At 39.8% G+C, this 16512-nt stretch overlaps 1 protein-coding gene across 2 annotated transcripts; it reads left to right on the plus strand.

The window, feature by feature from the left end:
- The first annotated feature begins 80 nt into the window (after positions 1 to 80).
- On the plus strand, positions 81 to 15459 carry smg9 (SMG9 nonsense mediated mRNA decay factor). 2 transcript variants are annotated; one of them, XM_062991004.1, is made up of 15 exons: positions 81 to 288; positions 2172 to 2235; positions 2418 to 2592; positions 2683 to 2757; positions 4256 to 4481; positions 4974 to 5071; positions 6020 to 6132; positions 6242 to 6353; positions 7280 to 7375; positions 9052 to 9137; positions 10992 to 11098; positions 12259 to 12366; positions 12899 to 13024; positions 14177 to 14321; positions 14997 to 15459. In XM_062991004.1, exons 3-15 carry the CDS (start codon positions 2449 to 2451, stop codon positions 15073 to 15075), a joined length of 1515 nt encoding a protein of 504 aa, XP_062847074.1. In that variant the 5' UTR covers positions 81 to 288; positions 2172 to 2235; positions 2418 to 2448; the 3' UTR covers positions 15076 to 15459. The 2 variants fall into 2 exon arrangements, with proteins under 2 accessions (XP_062847074.1, XP_062847073.1); XM_062991003.1 differs by lacking the exon at positions 2172 to 2235.
- The last annotated feature ends 1053 nt before the right edge of the window (positions 15460 to 16512 follow it).

Genomic DNA, 16512 nt, shown 5'->3' on the forward strand with positions numbered 1-16512 from the left:
TTGTTTCCAAACGCCAATGTTATGGTCTGTTGTGTAATGAATGTACAACGTAGCGCGTTAGCTAAATGTACTGAACAGCTACATTTAAATGACCTGTATTTTACGTACTCTTTATATTTATAAACCTGAAATTACCCTAATAACATAACCCTAATACCTTGCAATTAATACGTAGTGTACTATATAGGCTGTAGAAAGTCTTACTTTTAGGCTAATGTAGGCTACCTATACATTGAAAAATACGTAATTTGGGATTTGTTCAGTTTTCTTGAAGCGTTTTATAACGAGGTGAGTGTCGTTTAATTTTAACATATAATTAATTGTTTTCTGTGGCTCCCATTCCTATCCTAAAAGTCTGTTATACATTTTATTAGGAGAACCTTTCATTTAAGATATATGAGAAATGCTATTAAAATAAATAATTGAACTGTAATGGACACACGTTTATCAGTTCTACTGACTGTCATACAGAGAATGGATGGAAAATAACCTAAAACAATATATTTATATAAAAACCTAATACAATAAGGTGAAGCCCATCGAAGAGCTTTAATCCATTACGGACTGCTGTCATACAAGGTTTGAATGATCTGTGAAGCCTCCACTTCTTTGCGCAGTCAAGGTGTTGATCCACTCCACAGTCTGTGCACCAGATCCCACCATAATCGTTAAATGATTTAAATTAGAGTGGGTTTGATTAACACCATTAAGTAAGTATGTGGGCATTATTATTTTATAATCACCAGAAAAGTCTGTTTGCACCATAGGGTGCACCTGGTCATCTAAAACAGTATTTGTTGGATGTCATACGACCAAGTTTGTTTGGTTGTTTGTTTATTAGGATTTTAACGTCATGTTTTACACTTTGGTTACATTTATTACAGAAACGGTAGTTACTCATTACACAAGATTCATCAGTTCACAAGGTTATATTGAACACAGTCATGGACATGGACAATTTAGTATCTCCAATTCACCTGTTTTTGGACCGTGGGAGGAAACCGGAGCACCCGGAGTAAACCCACACAGACACGGGAAGAACATGCAAACTCCACACAGAAAGGACCCGGACCGCCCCACCTGGGGATCGAACCCAGGACCGTCTTGCTGTGAGGCGACAGTGCTACCCACGTAGCCACCGTGCTGCCCTCATCCGACCAAGTAAAACCCTTATGACCCTTATGCCATCGACCCTTATGATTTCCACCCTTAGGCTGGCCAGATCATGCATTCAGGATTTCCTGCTGTACCTGTAACAGTTGATTGTATACATTGCTGGTTAAAGGCTTGTTCTGGCTCTTTACTAACAATTCACAGACAGTTCATTGCTTTATAATATGGTTCAGGGGTCCAGGCTTGATGCTTTTTACACCAAGTTATCAATTTTTGGTGTTTACAAAAGGTAGTCACTTAGGCGCTTGGGTGGCACAGGGGTAAAATACGCTAGCCCACTATTGCTGAGATCCTGGGTTCGAATCTCAGAGATGCTATCAGTTGGTTGGGTGTCTACACAGACATGATTAACTGTCCCTGAGGTGTGCACAGCTCTCAGTAATGACTCCAAGCCTGGATAAAATAAGGAGAGTTGTGTCAGGAAGGGCATCCGGTGTAAAAGCAGTGTCAAATCAGGTCTGTGGACCATTGTTTGTTTGTTTTGTTAGCATTTTAACGTCATGTTTTACACTTTGGTTACATTCATGACAGGAAACGGTAGTTACAAACACAGTCATGGACAATTTAGTGTCTCCAATTCACCTCATTTGCATGTCTTTGGACTGTGGGAGGAAACCGGAGCACCAGGAGGAAACCCACGCGGACACGGGGAGAACATGCAAGCTCCACACAGAAAGGACCCGGACCACCCCACCTGAGGATTGAAGCCCAGGACCTTCTTGCTGTGAGGCTACGCACTGAGCCACCGTGGACCATAGTGATTCGTTGTAACCTCTCAGTGTGGGAGCAGATCAACAGTTTTTTTAGATTGGGTCACAGAGGTGTTTATACCACTCTGTGGTTAGTAATTGTAAGTGCCATAAAGCAACTAACCTGTATAGTGCTGTCTATACCTGTCAGTGAGTTTAAATTTGTCTTTTTTGTCTGCAATTTTGTGACAGTTTTCCCTGAGACATATTGTTATTGTCTGACGGGCCTTTTGATGTTTCTTTTTTCAGCTGTGTCATTACTAGTATAAAATACCTGTAAATAAGAGAAATCAGCAATTACATGACTTATCAAGTAAGTACTTAATGTATGTGAAGGTCTAATATTGTGCCAGGGTAAATTATGATTGTATATATCCAGAAATTATATTTTTGTTCATACATTATCATATATTGAATTATTTGTTGTAATAATTATGATTGTTGATTTCTGTACATATATGAAAGTGCTTATATATGAAGTGTTGCTTATTACAGGTCTGGCAGTTTCTAACCAGCCGTACCAAAAATGTCAGAATCAGGACACAGCCAGCCTGGAATGTATGGGCAGGGACGAAGGAGAAGACGACGGCGAGACAGAGAGGCTGGACCACCGGCTCAAAACCTTTCAGGGCCGAGTCGCGACAGAGACTATGTTCCTCGAGAACGAAGGGTAGTTCTGTCCATTTATGGGTAAATAAATACTTAGTATATCAGAATTAATGTAAAACATGTATTAACATTTTTTGGTTTGTGTTTTCAGGATGGGAGCGAGGAGTCGTCTGGTCCACACCTTCAGAAAACGCCCATCATTCTTGCTAAACCACCTGGAGAAAGGGTAAGTCTAAGCAAGCTACATGGACAAAAGTGTCTGGACATCTATCGTAATTATTGAGGTTTTTCAGCCACATCTAATTATACATTATATTCCTTTCGACTTTGCAGTTTGGGGAAGGTCCTTTCCTGTTGCAGCATGACCCTGTGCATTAAATGAGGTTCATAAAAGCATGGTCTGACCAGTTATTTTGGTGCATTTTCAGTGGACTGCAGAGTTTTGAACTCAGCCCCATTGATCACCTTAGGAATAAATTAAAACATCAATTTCATATCAGGCCTTGCTGTCCAACAACAGTGCCTGACCTCAGAAATTTCCATAGACACATTCCACAATGTTGTGGAGAGCATTTTCACTTAAGACGGGTCTTATAAGCCGCTCAGGTGGCGCAGCGGTAAAGTACGCTAGTGCACCAGAGTTGGGGTTCTGAATGCATCGCATCGAATCTCGACTCTACCTCTCCCACTAGGTTGGGCGGCAGCAAGACGATTGACTGTTGTTCAGGGTTAAAGGGTAGAGAGTCGGAGCATAGGTCCTCATAACTGGTACAACTGCAGCCCCTGCTGGCTGACTGATGGCGCCTGCACAGGGCTGAGGAATAATGCTGATGGGGGTGTGACCCTCTGTACACAGCGTCCATTAGTGTATGAACTCGACTCGTGCAGGTGAAAAATGCAGTCTGTACTGATTGCGTACCGGAGGGGGCGCAAGTCAGTTGAAAGGCGTCCTCAGTCAGGGTTGAACCAGTATAGAGGACACAATCAGGGTAATTGGACACGACTAGAATAGGGGAGAAAAATTGGGGAAAAAAGTGGGGAAAAATAGATAATAAAAAAAAAAAAAGACTGGTCTTATAGCCTGTTGATGGGGTCAGTGACCATGGTTTTGGAATGGGATGTTGATCAAGGTCACGCCCTCACCCACCAACACCTCCTGGTTGGCGAGCTGGCACCAACCTGTCAATTACGTGCTACAATCCTTACAAATAAACATATTTTTTTTAGAATGTCCTAGAATTTCAGCCATCAGAGACTAATTTTATAGGGTTGAGAACATGAAAGGCTTGTTCGAGACGATTCCTCCAATTAAAATTCTGAACTTTTTAGACAGACTTGATGTAAAACAAATGATCTAAACAAATAATGATGTACAGTTTTAATATCTGTCTATTCCATAAATATAGCCAGTATGTTGCTGATATGGCAATAAACCCAAACAAACCATCAAGGTCACAATCGGGCACCAATATGATTTTTGCCCATATAAATGTACAATGCCCAAATATTAAAACATATACAGATGCCAGTTTATGAGTTACACCAGGCATTGGTAAACATTAGAGGTGTAAAATCTGTTGATATGCACTATATGTCAGCTTTTCTGTGCCTAGTCTATTAATGAAAATGGAGTATTGTTGACCAGGTATTTGCATGGTAAGCCATTTTAAGAACAACAGTGACACAAGCATTTAGAGTAAAAAAAAGAATGCATGCTTTTTCAGTCAAAGCAGAGTGCTCCTGTCAGTGGCGGCCAGCTGGAGAAGCCGATCATGCTTATTAAAGCCAGAGATGAAGGAGGGAAACCGGGCACCACACCTGATTTAGCCCCTCAGGCTGCTGGCCCTGGAGTGGCAAAACTGGAGCGGGAGGGTCAACGTCCAACACAGCCTGTGTATCAGATCCAGAATCGCGGAATGGCCTCTGCTGCTTCCACCTGTGCTGTTGATCGTGAGCATTTTCTTCTTGTTTTTCTGGATTTGTATTTGCCAATCTAGTAATTTCTAGAATGCACTGCACTTGCACAACCCCAGTTTGATCAGTGAGAGTCGGACAACTACACTCCTACTCAGACATGTGTCCAATCTGTGGCTACTTCTTATCACCTGCCAGTGTTGTGTTCCCACACTGAGTCGTATTGCGTATGAAGAGCCTTGCTAGGCTCCATGTGACTCCACCCCCTCTTCCCTTCTTTTTGCAAGCACCCATATTAGTCTGACAGATGCATGTGGCAAAAAGCATGTGTGGTAGCATTAATAAGTGTTAGTGAGTGTTGTAGAGCAGTGTCAGCTTAGATGTTAAGGCACTGGACTATTGATAGTAAAGTTGCTGGTTTAGGCCCCACCACTGTAAAGTTGTTGGAATTATTTAGTCTATGCCTATATTTCTTTATTACTTAGCCTGTAGTGTCATATATTTTGTAATCTTTAACTTTGTTAACAGCTGTGATTGGCCAGACGAAGCTTCTTCCCCCTGAGAAGATGAAGCACAGCATTAAACTCGTGGATGATCAGATGAACTGGTGTGACAGTGCTATGGAGGCAAGTATCCACATCGATGATGCTGTCTGGTTGTGAAGGATTTAATAACGTAACATGTTCCTATAATAATACTTATGGATATTTTACCATGATATATGGGTAGCACGGTGGCTCCGTGGGTAGCACTCTCGCCTTATAGCAAGAAGGTCCTGGGTTGGAGTTTGCATGTTCTTCCCGTGTCTGTGTGAATTTTCCCCGGAAGCTCCGGTTTCCTCCCACAGTCCAAAGACATGCAAGTGAAGTGAATTGGAGATACTAAATTGTCCATGACTGTGTTTGACATTAAACTTGTGAACTAATGAATCCTGTGTAACATGTAACTACCTGTTCTGTCATGAATGTAAGTGTGTAAAACATGACGATAAATTCTAATAAATAAATAAAATAATAAACAATGATATTTTTTTAATTATGCCACTACATAACACCTTCCTGATATCTGATATCTGTGCTTTTCTAGGATTAGCTCCTTAACTTCTGTTGATGCATGCTCAAGTACTGTACATCTGATGCTTGAGAGTACATCTCTCACCATCTTACAACGCCGTAATAGAAGCTACACCCCAATCATATGTGAAAGACACACATGACCATTGTAATTAATGGTCATTGTGATTTGCATATGGACCTGCGCACCGGTTCCATTGTTATGCAATGGGCGGTGATTGGTCGGCTGCATATAAGGTTGGGGTATTCAACACCAGCTCAGACTGAAGAAGTCATTCGGATTGAGTGACAAAACGTATCTCTACAACAAACTTGTGTCCAGATGAACTGATTCAACTTTGTGGAGCTCCTTAACTTGTTTTAAATGTTGCTTTGACTTAATTTACATGTACTGCATTCTGTGAACAGCCTCTACCATACTGACTGATTTCACAAAGGTATGGGCACTTTTATAGCAGTGTAAATGTATTGGTCTTTTGATTGAGTATCTGTGTGTCTTAGTATCTACGGGATCAGACTGACATGCTGGTTGTGGGAGTCATTGGCCTCCAAGGAACAGGAAAGTCCACTATTATGTCTCTTCTCTCAGCCAATACGCCTGAAGAGGACCAAAGGTAAGTATTTCTATTTGTTTTTCTATTTATATACAAGTGATCTTATTAAAATGCATATTAAAATCATTCCTTGATTTTAACCATGTATTTGATTCTTTGTATTCCACAGGGCCTATGTTTTTAGGGCTCAGACACAGGAGATCAAAGAAAGAGGGGGGAACCAGACAAGTGGAATTGACTTCTATATTACACAAGAGAGGGTGATATTCCTGGACACACAGGTAACACCCGGTGTCTTAAATAAACCACAACATGAGCAAAAGTATGTGGACACCCCACTACTAATTAAGTTCTGGATTGCAGTTTACAAAAACACAATGTCCATTACTGATTTGAAAAATTGACTTGTCAGACTACAGCACACGTTTCCATGGTTTTTTTTAAATGCAAATTTCCCAATTTTCCTTTTAATCTAGTTGTATCCAGTTACCAGATTGCATTTCAAGTTTTCTACTGCTGCTGACCACCACTCTGACCAAGGAGGGTCGTGACTGTCACACGCCCCCCTCCAACATGTGTGAAGGTGCAAGGCGTTTTAATATGGAGATCCATATCGCACCCAGTCATGCACCAATCTCTATTATTCCCAGTCTTTGTGTACACTCAATCAATCAGCCAGCAGGGGTCTTAATTGCAGCAGTAGTCAGAAATCCCCTCCAGCACTCTCACCCTTGGATCAGCCAATCATTGTCCATTTAGGCATCCAGCCTGCTGTTAGCAGAGCTGAGATTTGAACTCGTTAGTTTGGGATGTTGACTCTGGTGCTGCACCACGTTACCACTTTTATGTTAGTCCATCTTAGATGAGCTTGAGCTCAGAGAAGTTGGGGGATATTGTTGGAAAACTTGGTGGCAACTCCCTGTTTTTAGCATATTTAGCTGTTATGAACCACTAGCTACTGACCTTGTATATAACTTAATTTCTGAATGCTGAAATAATCACTTTTGTAATTTCTATTATATTCTGCATTGAAGTCACATTAAGCATAAAGCCTTGCAGTTAACCATTAAAAGAATTTGGCAGGTCTAACGCAGGTCTTCAAATCTCAGCAGAGCCAGTGATTTAGTCAGGCATCCACACAAACACAACTGCTTTGTTAACATTCTGTTATCGGAATTACAAGTTTTGTTGGTCTTTCTGTTTACAGCCAATTTTGAGCCCTTCTATCTTGGATCATCTCATTAATAATGATCGGAAGCTTCCGCCTGAGTATAACCTCCCTCACACCTATGTGGAGATGCAGGTCAGTCAATATTCACAATACGCAATCAGGAAAAGATTCTACAACAATGACATTTCCACCTCAATTTAGTATAAATTATTTGATAGTGTGATCCAGCCCATTGCACTTTACGGGAGTGAAGTATGGGGTCCACTCAATTTTCACAGTTATATTAAATGGAACAAACATCCAACAGAAACCCTGCACGCTGAATTCTGTAGAATGATTTTGAAAGTCCAAAGAAAAACACCGACCATTGCCTGCAGGGCAGAATTAGGCCGATTTCCTCTAATTATAAACATAGAAAAAAGATCTCTAAATTTCTGGATACACCTAAAGTCAAGTCCCAAAGAGTCACTACAATTTAAAGCACTCCAGTGCCAAAAACTGACCCCTGAAAAGAGTGCCCTCAGCCAGCTGGTCCTGAGTCTCTCTGACCCCCAAACAGGCCTCACCACAGATAACAGCACTGTCCAACAGCTCATAACAAATAGTAAGAACAGATGTCTAGAACACTGGGAGAACCAAATCCAATCTTACAGTAGACTAGAATGCTTCCGGGAAGTAAAAAGTGAGTACAAACTAGAGCCGTATCTCACAGCAGTCAGAGATCCACAGCAGCGACAGATCCTGACCAAGTACCGACTCAGTAACCAAAGTCTGGCCATAGAGACGGGCAGATACAAAAAGTCCTGGCTGCCCAGAGAGGAGAGACTGTGTTCACTGTGAGAGTGGAGAGGTGGACAGAGATGCACTTCCTTCTTCACTGCCAAAAATTCAAAACAACACCAGAAAAATTCACTGACAGATTTAAACAACTAATCCCAAATTACCAAACACTCACAGAATTGGAAAAATTAAAAAAAATTCTAGGAGAAGGGCACACTGCCCCCCTCGTTGCACAGTATGTATCAGCGCTACACCACCTGAGAGACAGTGGGTAACGGTTCTGTGTGTATATATACATATGTTTATAGAATACAGTTATATATTGTCTGTAAATTTGCTAAAATATATATATATTTTTTTATTTATTATTTTATCTTTATTCACTTCTATTGTTTATCGTTTTACTGTCATCTTTCGCTTCCTTTGTAATTTAATAATTTTATTATCGTTGTAATGCTTTGGCAACATTGTTTTTTTTACAGTCATGCCAATAAAGCTACTTTGAATCTTGAATCAATATTCACTTAGAAGCAATGAGAAATAATGATGATGAATTACGATTTGACTTGCATGGTGATGACTAGACAGGCATCTTTGAAGATCTGGTGAGAAATACAACAGTGAATGCATCTTTACTACCATTAAGCATGGATGTAGATGTGTCATGGTGTGGGGAGCCATTTTAGCTGCTGGTACTTCCAAGCTACTTCACTGTGAAAAGTCAATTCCTGCTTTGGAATGTAGGAAAAAATGCAGAAAGGCTTGCATTGTACAATTGAAAAATGGGGAAGTTGTGTTTTAAATGGACCAATGAGCACAACATTGCGTACCCACAAGAGGGTAACATCCAAAGAGATCAATTGAAAGGCTATTATATACTAAGTTAATTCATCTGTTTGTTTAATTCTTACTAATTTCCTGACCAATTATCTGTGTTTGAGACCATTAAAGGCTTAATATTTTGGCTCATTTTTGTGCCTAGCAATGTATGTTTTAAAAAAAAAACATTTTTCTGCTCTTGTGTTTAGTCTCTGCAGATAGCTGCATTTCTCTTCACTGTGTGTCATGTGGTCATTGTGGTTCAGGACTGGTTCACAGACATCAACCTGTACAGGTAACTATATGGCTATAAAGGCAATTTTTTACTAACATAATTAAACTAGAATATATAAATGTTTTTATGACAGGGACCTCTGTAATTACAGACCCCATTTGAAAAGTCGGGACACCTTTTAAAAATGCAATGAAATCTGCAATTTGTTAATTTACAGAAACATTTTCATTTAACATACAAAAGAACGAAGTCTCACAGAGCACAGTTTTGCATGTAATGCCGTCTGTGACCAGCCACCCCACCCCAATCTTGACCGGTCAGCTAAAGCCACACTTGCATCAGCTATAAGAAACCCTGTTTCAGACATTGTTCCTCCCCCTTGCTGACACAAAGCTAATCATGTGTCTGTGTAGTCTCCCGGCCAGCTGATAGCAGAGCTGAGATTCGAATTTGAGATTTTGAGATCTCAGCACTGGTGGGCTAGTGTGTTTTGCAGTTGCGCTACCCAGATGCCGGCCAGAAGTAGATTCTTTTAAATAGTCTTAACTAGAGATGGAACGATCGATCGGCTATAAATCGATATCGGCCGATTTTTAATCAAAATAGGCGATATTTCCCAAATGTAGCCGATCCGATCGTGTGATATATAAAGACCATGTTAAGCTTAACAGCTCAGTGGATTGATCCAGACTTTGAGCTACAAAGCACCAACCATCACATCACCATTCATCAACCATCGTACAGAAACCATGGTGAAAGCTCTTCACGACCTAAAATAACATAATTAACGTTGTGCATCATACATAGTTCAGGATCATCTGCTCTGACTGACAGAAAACTTTTAGCTCCACAGACGGAACGAGTCTGACTCGGTTACAGATCTGTGGTAATAGCAGTTTAATTAAGCTTTTTAATTGAGCTTTTTAATGTAAGAGAGTCACACAAAATGTTCTGTAGTAGCTGGTGTTTATTTAAAACCACGACATTAATTAATAACAGTAAACACGGAGAGATAACTGAGAAGAGAAACTTACGCTTCGCATAAAATTAATCGACTCATGAATCACTTATATCGATACTGTGAACAGAGAGTCTCTCTTAAAGGCACACACACGTCAATGCTTCTGTCACCGGTTTATCTTCACTGTTCGTCCTATTTTTAAGGTTTTTTTCAGACTGAACTGTATAACATCTAACGTGCGTGTGTGCGTGGTCAGTTAGACTAATGAGATATGTCTCCCTTGGGTGAAAAATGAATTGCTTTAGTTTTAGAAGTAAAAAAATCTTGCAATGCCGCCGCACCCCCCTGGTCAGGCACTCGCGTCCCACAGGTTGAGCCCCCCCCATCGGAATCGGCTATCGGCCGATCGCTCTGAAAAGAAATCGGAGATCGAAATCGGTGTCAAAAACCCCGATCGGTACATCTCTAGTCTTAACACTTACAGTGTCTGGTGCTTGAGTGCCGCAGCGGTCTGTTACCGCCCTGCGATGGATTGATCCCCTGTCCAATGTATTTCTAATTTGCACCCAGTGTTTTTCAATAGAACATGGGCCTGTAGCGAATTTGACCAGGAAAAAGTTGTTAATGAACTTCCCCTGCTCAGACATGGTAAAGTGTGTCTATTGAGACCAGGCTGGTAGCTAGGCTGAAACTGGAACCACAGGGATTGATCTGCTGTCTATTTTTTTTTAAATAAAACTTTGTTCTTAGTTAGAATCACTAAATTAGCACCCACATAAACCTTTCCTGCCGTGAATGTAACTCACAAGAGTAAACATGGCGTTAAAAGATAGATAGATGTTCTTAGTTTATTTTTTCATTGCTTGTAAAATACTGCTACTCTTTTCTTTGACTACAATCATACATTTCAGATCATGAATCATAAATTTGATAGAAATATTTTTCTTGATCAGATTTCTTCAAACTGCTGAGATGCTGAAACCTTCAACTCCATCTGCAAGCCATGACAGCATTGCATCCTCAGGGCCAGATGATGGATCTGAGTACTACCCTCACCTCAGTAAGCTTGTTAAGTATTTGTTTACACTCTCACCGTGCTGTTTTACTGCCAAAACACATTTAATATGTGTGGTTTTTCAGATTTTCTTTGCCTGTTTTGCTTTCAGTGCTGTTTGCATTTGGATTTTGATTGCGTACAATAAGTTGAGACAAATGTGCAAATCAGCAGGATGCTTGTGTTTATACTTGCCATGTTTTCTCTTTTATCATCATTTAATTTATGAATTTTTTGTCATATTTATCCTCCACTGCTGCAGACCCCTAATCTGACCAAAGAGGGCTGCATCTAACAATACGTCCCCTCCAACTGCAAAATAGCCAACCACATCTTTTAACTTGCACAATCCAGGTTCACACAGGGATAAGTAGCACATACAGAGACTACTACTACTACTCTCCATTATTCCCCGTATCTGTGCAATCACCATATACTGGCCAGCAGAGACTGTATTTGTAGAAGCAGTGAAAAATCCCTTTAGCCCACTTACGTTCAGACATAGCCAATCATGTCTTTGTAGGCGCCTGGCTGGCCGTTAGCAAAGCTGAGATTCAGACTCAGTGGTGGGCTAGTGGCTATGCCACCCTAGTGCACCCTAGAACACTCCTCTGTGGTGTGCTGGTGTGTTAGACCAGGGTTTTTAGCCCAAAAAAGGGTCGCAGACAAAAATAATAATAATTAAATAAAATTTTTTTGAATTTGTTCATGATTAATTTTACATCTTGTAAACCACAGTGGGACCAGATTGTACAGAGCAAAACAGAGAGAATAAGATGCATTGTTTGTGTTGCCTGGGTCGCATAAATAATTATGGACATTATGTGGGTCGCTTAAGTTTGAAAAACCCTGTGTTAGACCACTGCGCCACTCAAGCACCCAGTGCTGTAAAGCATATTTGTTCTCAATATCTGGTGAAGAATGCTGTCACAGTCTTACCCTTATCCAGCTCCTTCTACTTACACAAGTTGCCTTGTCCAATTGGAAACTGACAATAGCACATTAGGTACGGTACGGTACGGATAGTTTTGGATTTGCATGCACACTGTAGAGTACAGTGGGGTACGATGCAATGACAAAGGGGCATTACTGTCACATATTAATTGCATATCACACTATTGGTTAGTACACAACATTGACAACATTCTTGTGTTTGGGTGTTTTAGTTTTTCTGCAGAACAAAGCAAGAAGAGAGGAGTTTTGTCCCCGAAACCTGAAAGACATGCACATGGTTGTAGACAAGCTGATGGCGCACTCCCATCTGAAATATAAAGGTTAGTCCAGAGAGCTTCCAACATCTAGCTTGTTTACAAAAAAGAAAGGCGGTCTTTTGTGTACCAATTATTTGCTGATCATTAAAAGCTTTTCTCAGCCCTAATAGCACCTAATATTTTCCTTTGTAAGACCTACTTTACAAACACCAAAAGGTAGGACTGTTAATAATAATATAGTTCTCCCTTTTACATCACGATTTTCCCCATGGAAGTTTAGATATAAGGCCAAGGTGCTTAAGTAGATACTTTAATCTAATATGCAACTTATAATTGTGACAGTATGCAATCCAAGCAATTGAGGATTAAGGGACTTGCTCAAGGGCTCAACAGTGGCAGCCTGACAGATGTGTGGCTTGAATTAGTGACCTATTGCTGTTCAAGTACCTTAACTGCTGTGCTACCACTGCCCTATGAATTTATAAACTCAGAAATGCTTAAAATGTATGTATAGTACCGTATAATATATTTTATCTATTAATAACATTAATATACATGATTTATTTTACTCCCTGTTGTCTTTTGTTTTTTTAAGGAACACTGTCCATGCTGGACTGTAATGTATTCCCCGGACTGGATCGAGATTACCTCGGAACTGAAGTCAATCTTTTCCTTTTACCTATTTTGGAGAATGATGGAGATGAGGCCCTGACAAGGGCAGGTCAGAAAATATTCTCATTCAATTTTTATTTTATTGTAGATATCTATTTGTTTTTAAAATTTTGATTAAAATGTATATGCTTAAATTATGTGGGCACCTCACTTATTTTTTTGAGGTAATATGTGTAAGCCACACCTTTGATAACACACATATAAATTCAATTCTATGCTTCAAACTTTGTGGCAACCCCTTGGCCTACACAGAGCTCTGACATTAAGCCTATTGAACACGTCTAGAATAAAGTTGAATGTTGATTTTGAGCTAGGCTGTCCATTTTACAAATGCTGTTTTGATTTCGGCAAACACACTTCTATATATTGTAGATGGCCTTCCCAGAGTGTAATAGCAGCAAAGAGGTGCCAACTTCATATTGCTTTCGTATTGACTTAATTGTTTTTTACACTCTTTTATTACTGTCACAAAGATTAATCAAGACAAAGCAGAAATTTGTGGTTGCGTTTGTTGGCATTTATCTCCCTGGGTCAATAATCCACTTCTGGCTGCGATAACAGTTGCAAGTGTTTTTGTTTGTTTATTTATAGGATTTTAACGTCATGTTTTACATTTTGGTTACATTCATGACAGGAACGGTTGTGACTCATTACACAAGATTCATCAGTTCACAGGGTTATATCAAACACAGTCTTGGGACAATTTTGTATCTCCAATTCACCTCACTTGCACGTCTTTGGACTGTGGGAGGAAACCCACGCGGACACGGGGAGAACATGCAAACTCCACACAGAAAGGACCCAGACCGCCCTACCTGGGGATCGAACCCAGGACCTTCTTGCTGTGAGGCGACAGTGCAACCCACTTACCCACCGTGCCGCCCAGTTGCAAGTGTAATGGAATATGTGTATAACTGATTTGCAGCTATGGTATGTCCAACAAGCTCATGGTCAGGTGTCCACATACTATTGGCCATATAGTATATGAGTAGATAGTCAACCTTTTTCATTTCAGCTTATAACTGTCATTTATTAGTATGTTTTATGCAGTCTTTTGAACCAGGTAATTTTCGCCCCCTATCCAATAATCAAATAAACTGATTTGCTAAACTGATTAAACTGTCTTCAGATACAGATAATTTAATAATTTTGTAAACCAGGAATAATAAATATATGGATTTGTTTTGTGTCTGTATGCCAGGTTCTGGATCAACTCCTCTCTTCTCTATACTGCCTGGCTACAGAGGCCACCCGAGTTTTTCCTCAATGGTGTCGAAACTTCGCAGCCAAGTCCTGGCCGTGTCCCGCAATCAGCTTTCCCATACCATTCTGACTGAAAAAAATTGGTAGGCCACACATGAACTTTCCACATTTGGTAGTATTACAGTTTTGGAACTAACATTGACTTAATTGGTTTTCACACCCGTATATTATTGTGACACAAAGGTTAATTAAGTAACAAAGCAGAAAATTGTGGTTGCATTTGTTGGAATTCATATCCCTGGGTCACTAATCCATCTTAGGCTGCAATTACAGTTGCAAGTGTACTGGAATATGTGTATAACCGCTTTGCAGTTAAAGCTTTTGGATACTGATATTTTGTCTCTTGTTCTTGGCAAAATTGCTTAAGCTCTGTCTGATGATGAAGTCTTGACTTGGTTGTTTAAACACATTAAGGTTCTTGGTTTTGAATCGTTCCATTATAGCTTTGGCAGTATGCCTAGAGTTGTCTTGGTAGAGGGACATCAACTTGACCACACACTTTTTACAGGTGTATATACAGGTGCCAGGTGTGGCAACAGTTTAAAGTTCAGTATGTCTGAACATAAAGCAAGATCTAAAAAGACAGGTCTATTGTTTAATGAGATTGGTGTGGACAAACTGTAGTGGCTTGCACAAAACCCTGACCTCAACCCTACCAAGAACCTTTGTGATTAATTGGATTATCAGACGGCAATGGAATATATATTATATTTTCCAGCCTTAGTAGTATGTAATGTTGTGTCTTTGTTTACGTTTAGGTTTCACTATGCTGCACGAATTTGGGATGGTGTGAAGAAATCCTCAGCTCTGTCAGAATACAGTCGCTTACTTTCATAATCCAGTAGAACAGACACATATCTTGCAACTGGACAAACTGAGAGTCCCACTTCTTGAGCACTGAGGCTTGACGTCGGACTTCAGACAAGACGCAGTGGGTTTGAGGCAATGGTGGTGACTCTCTACACTGGAAGATTTTATGGGTGGATATGCCATTAGTATTGGCTGCTCTTATTGCTGAGCTCTCTGTACTGTACTTACAGGGAATGGTGGGTCTGGTACCAACCATGTGAGCCCGCAAAGAAATCCGAATGTAATGCCACGGTGGGCTTCATTAAGAATTCAAGACAAAATGTTTATCAGAATGACTAATATCAAGTATTGAACTGTAAAAAGATCCGTTGAAATTGTTTTTTATTTATCAATAAAAATCATTTGACCAAGCATGTTTGTCATGTTTGCATGATAATTCGTGATTGAGTTCATTTAAGTTGGAAAACACCTTGTTTTTTGCCTTGTTTATGTAAGATATTGAATGAAAATACCATATAATGTATATATTCTGGGTTCTGGCTAGGCCATTTAAGAACTTTACTCAGGTGAAGCCATCCTTTTGTTGATGTAGAGGTATGCTTTTGGTTGTTGTCTTGCTGAAAGGTGAAATTCTTCTTCAGCTTCAACATTTTGTGCCAAAATTGACTGATATCATAATTACCTCCACCTTAACTAAAGCCCCAGTTCCAGCTCCAAAGCACATTGCTACCACCACCATCCTTTATTGTGGATATGGTGTTCTTCTGGTGATTTGTTGCCTCACTTTAATTGGTGGCAGGTGTCACTGACTACAAATTTTGGTTTTTACAAACAAAGTTTGCTGCTTCAGTTTTTCAGTTATGGTGGCAATTTGCATTTACTTTAAATTGTTATGAGTGATAAGATGAATTGCAATTAATTGCAAAGCCATTCCTTGCCATGAAAATAACTTAATCACAAAAACCCCATGTCAGCCCTGATATTTTGGGTTCATAGCCAGAAAACTTCTCAGATCTCAATCCCAATTCTCAAAAAAGTGAGTAAACAAACAAAAACAGAAATTGCACTGATTATGGTTGCCATAAGTCAGGATTTGGCCCAGAAGCTGATATTCAACATGCCAGGGCGAATTGCAGAAGTCTTAAATAAGGGTCATATCTGTAAATATTGAGTCTTTGCAAAAACTTGATGTGTTTGCCAATAAAAGTGTAAAAACTTATGAAATGCTTATAATGGTACTTCAGTATAACAGAAACATTGGACAAAAAGACTGAAGCACTGAAGCAGCAAACTTTGTGAAAACCAAAATTTGTGTCACACTTAAAACCTTTGGCCATGACTGTTTAAAATAATTTTAAAAGTGTAATTTTAAACACATACCCAGAGAATGTGCACACTTATGCAACAACATTATTATTTTTATTTTATTTTCTGCCTCTAAATGGTTTCGGTTTGTTTTTCAAT

Source organism: Trichomycterus rosablanca, chromosome 3, assembly GCF_030014385.1.
Source record: "Trichomycterus rosablanca isolate fTriRos1 chromosome 3, fTriRos1.hap1, whole genome shotgun sequence".
NCBI lineage: Eukaryota > Metazoa > Chordata > Actinopteri > Siluriformes > Trichomycteridae > Trichomycterus > Trichomycterus rosablanca.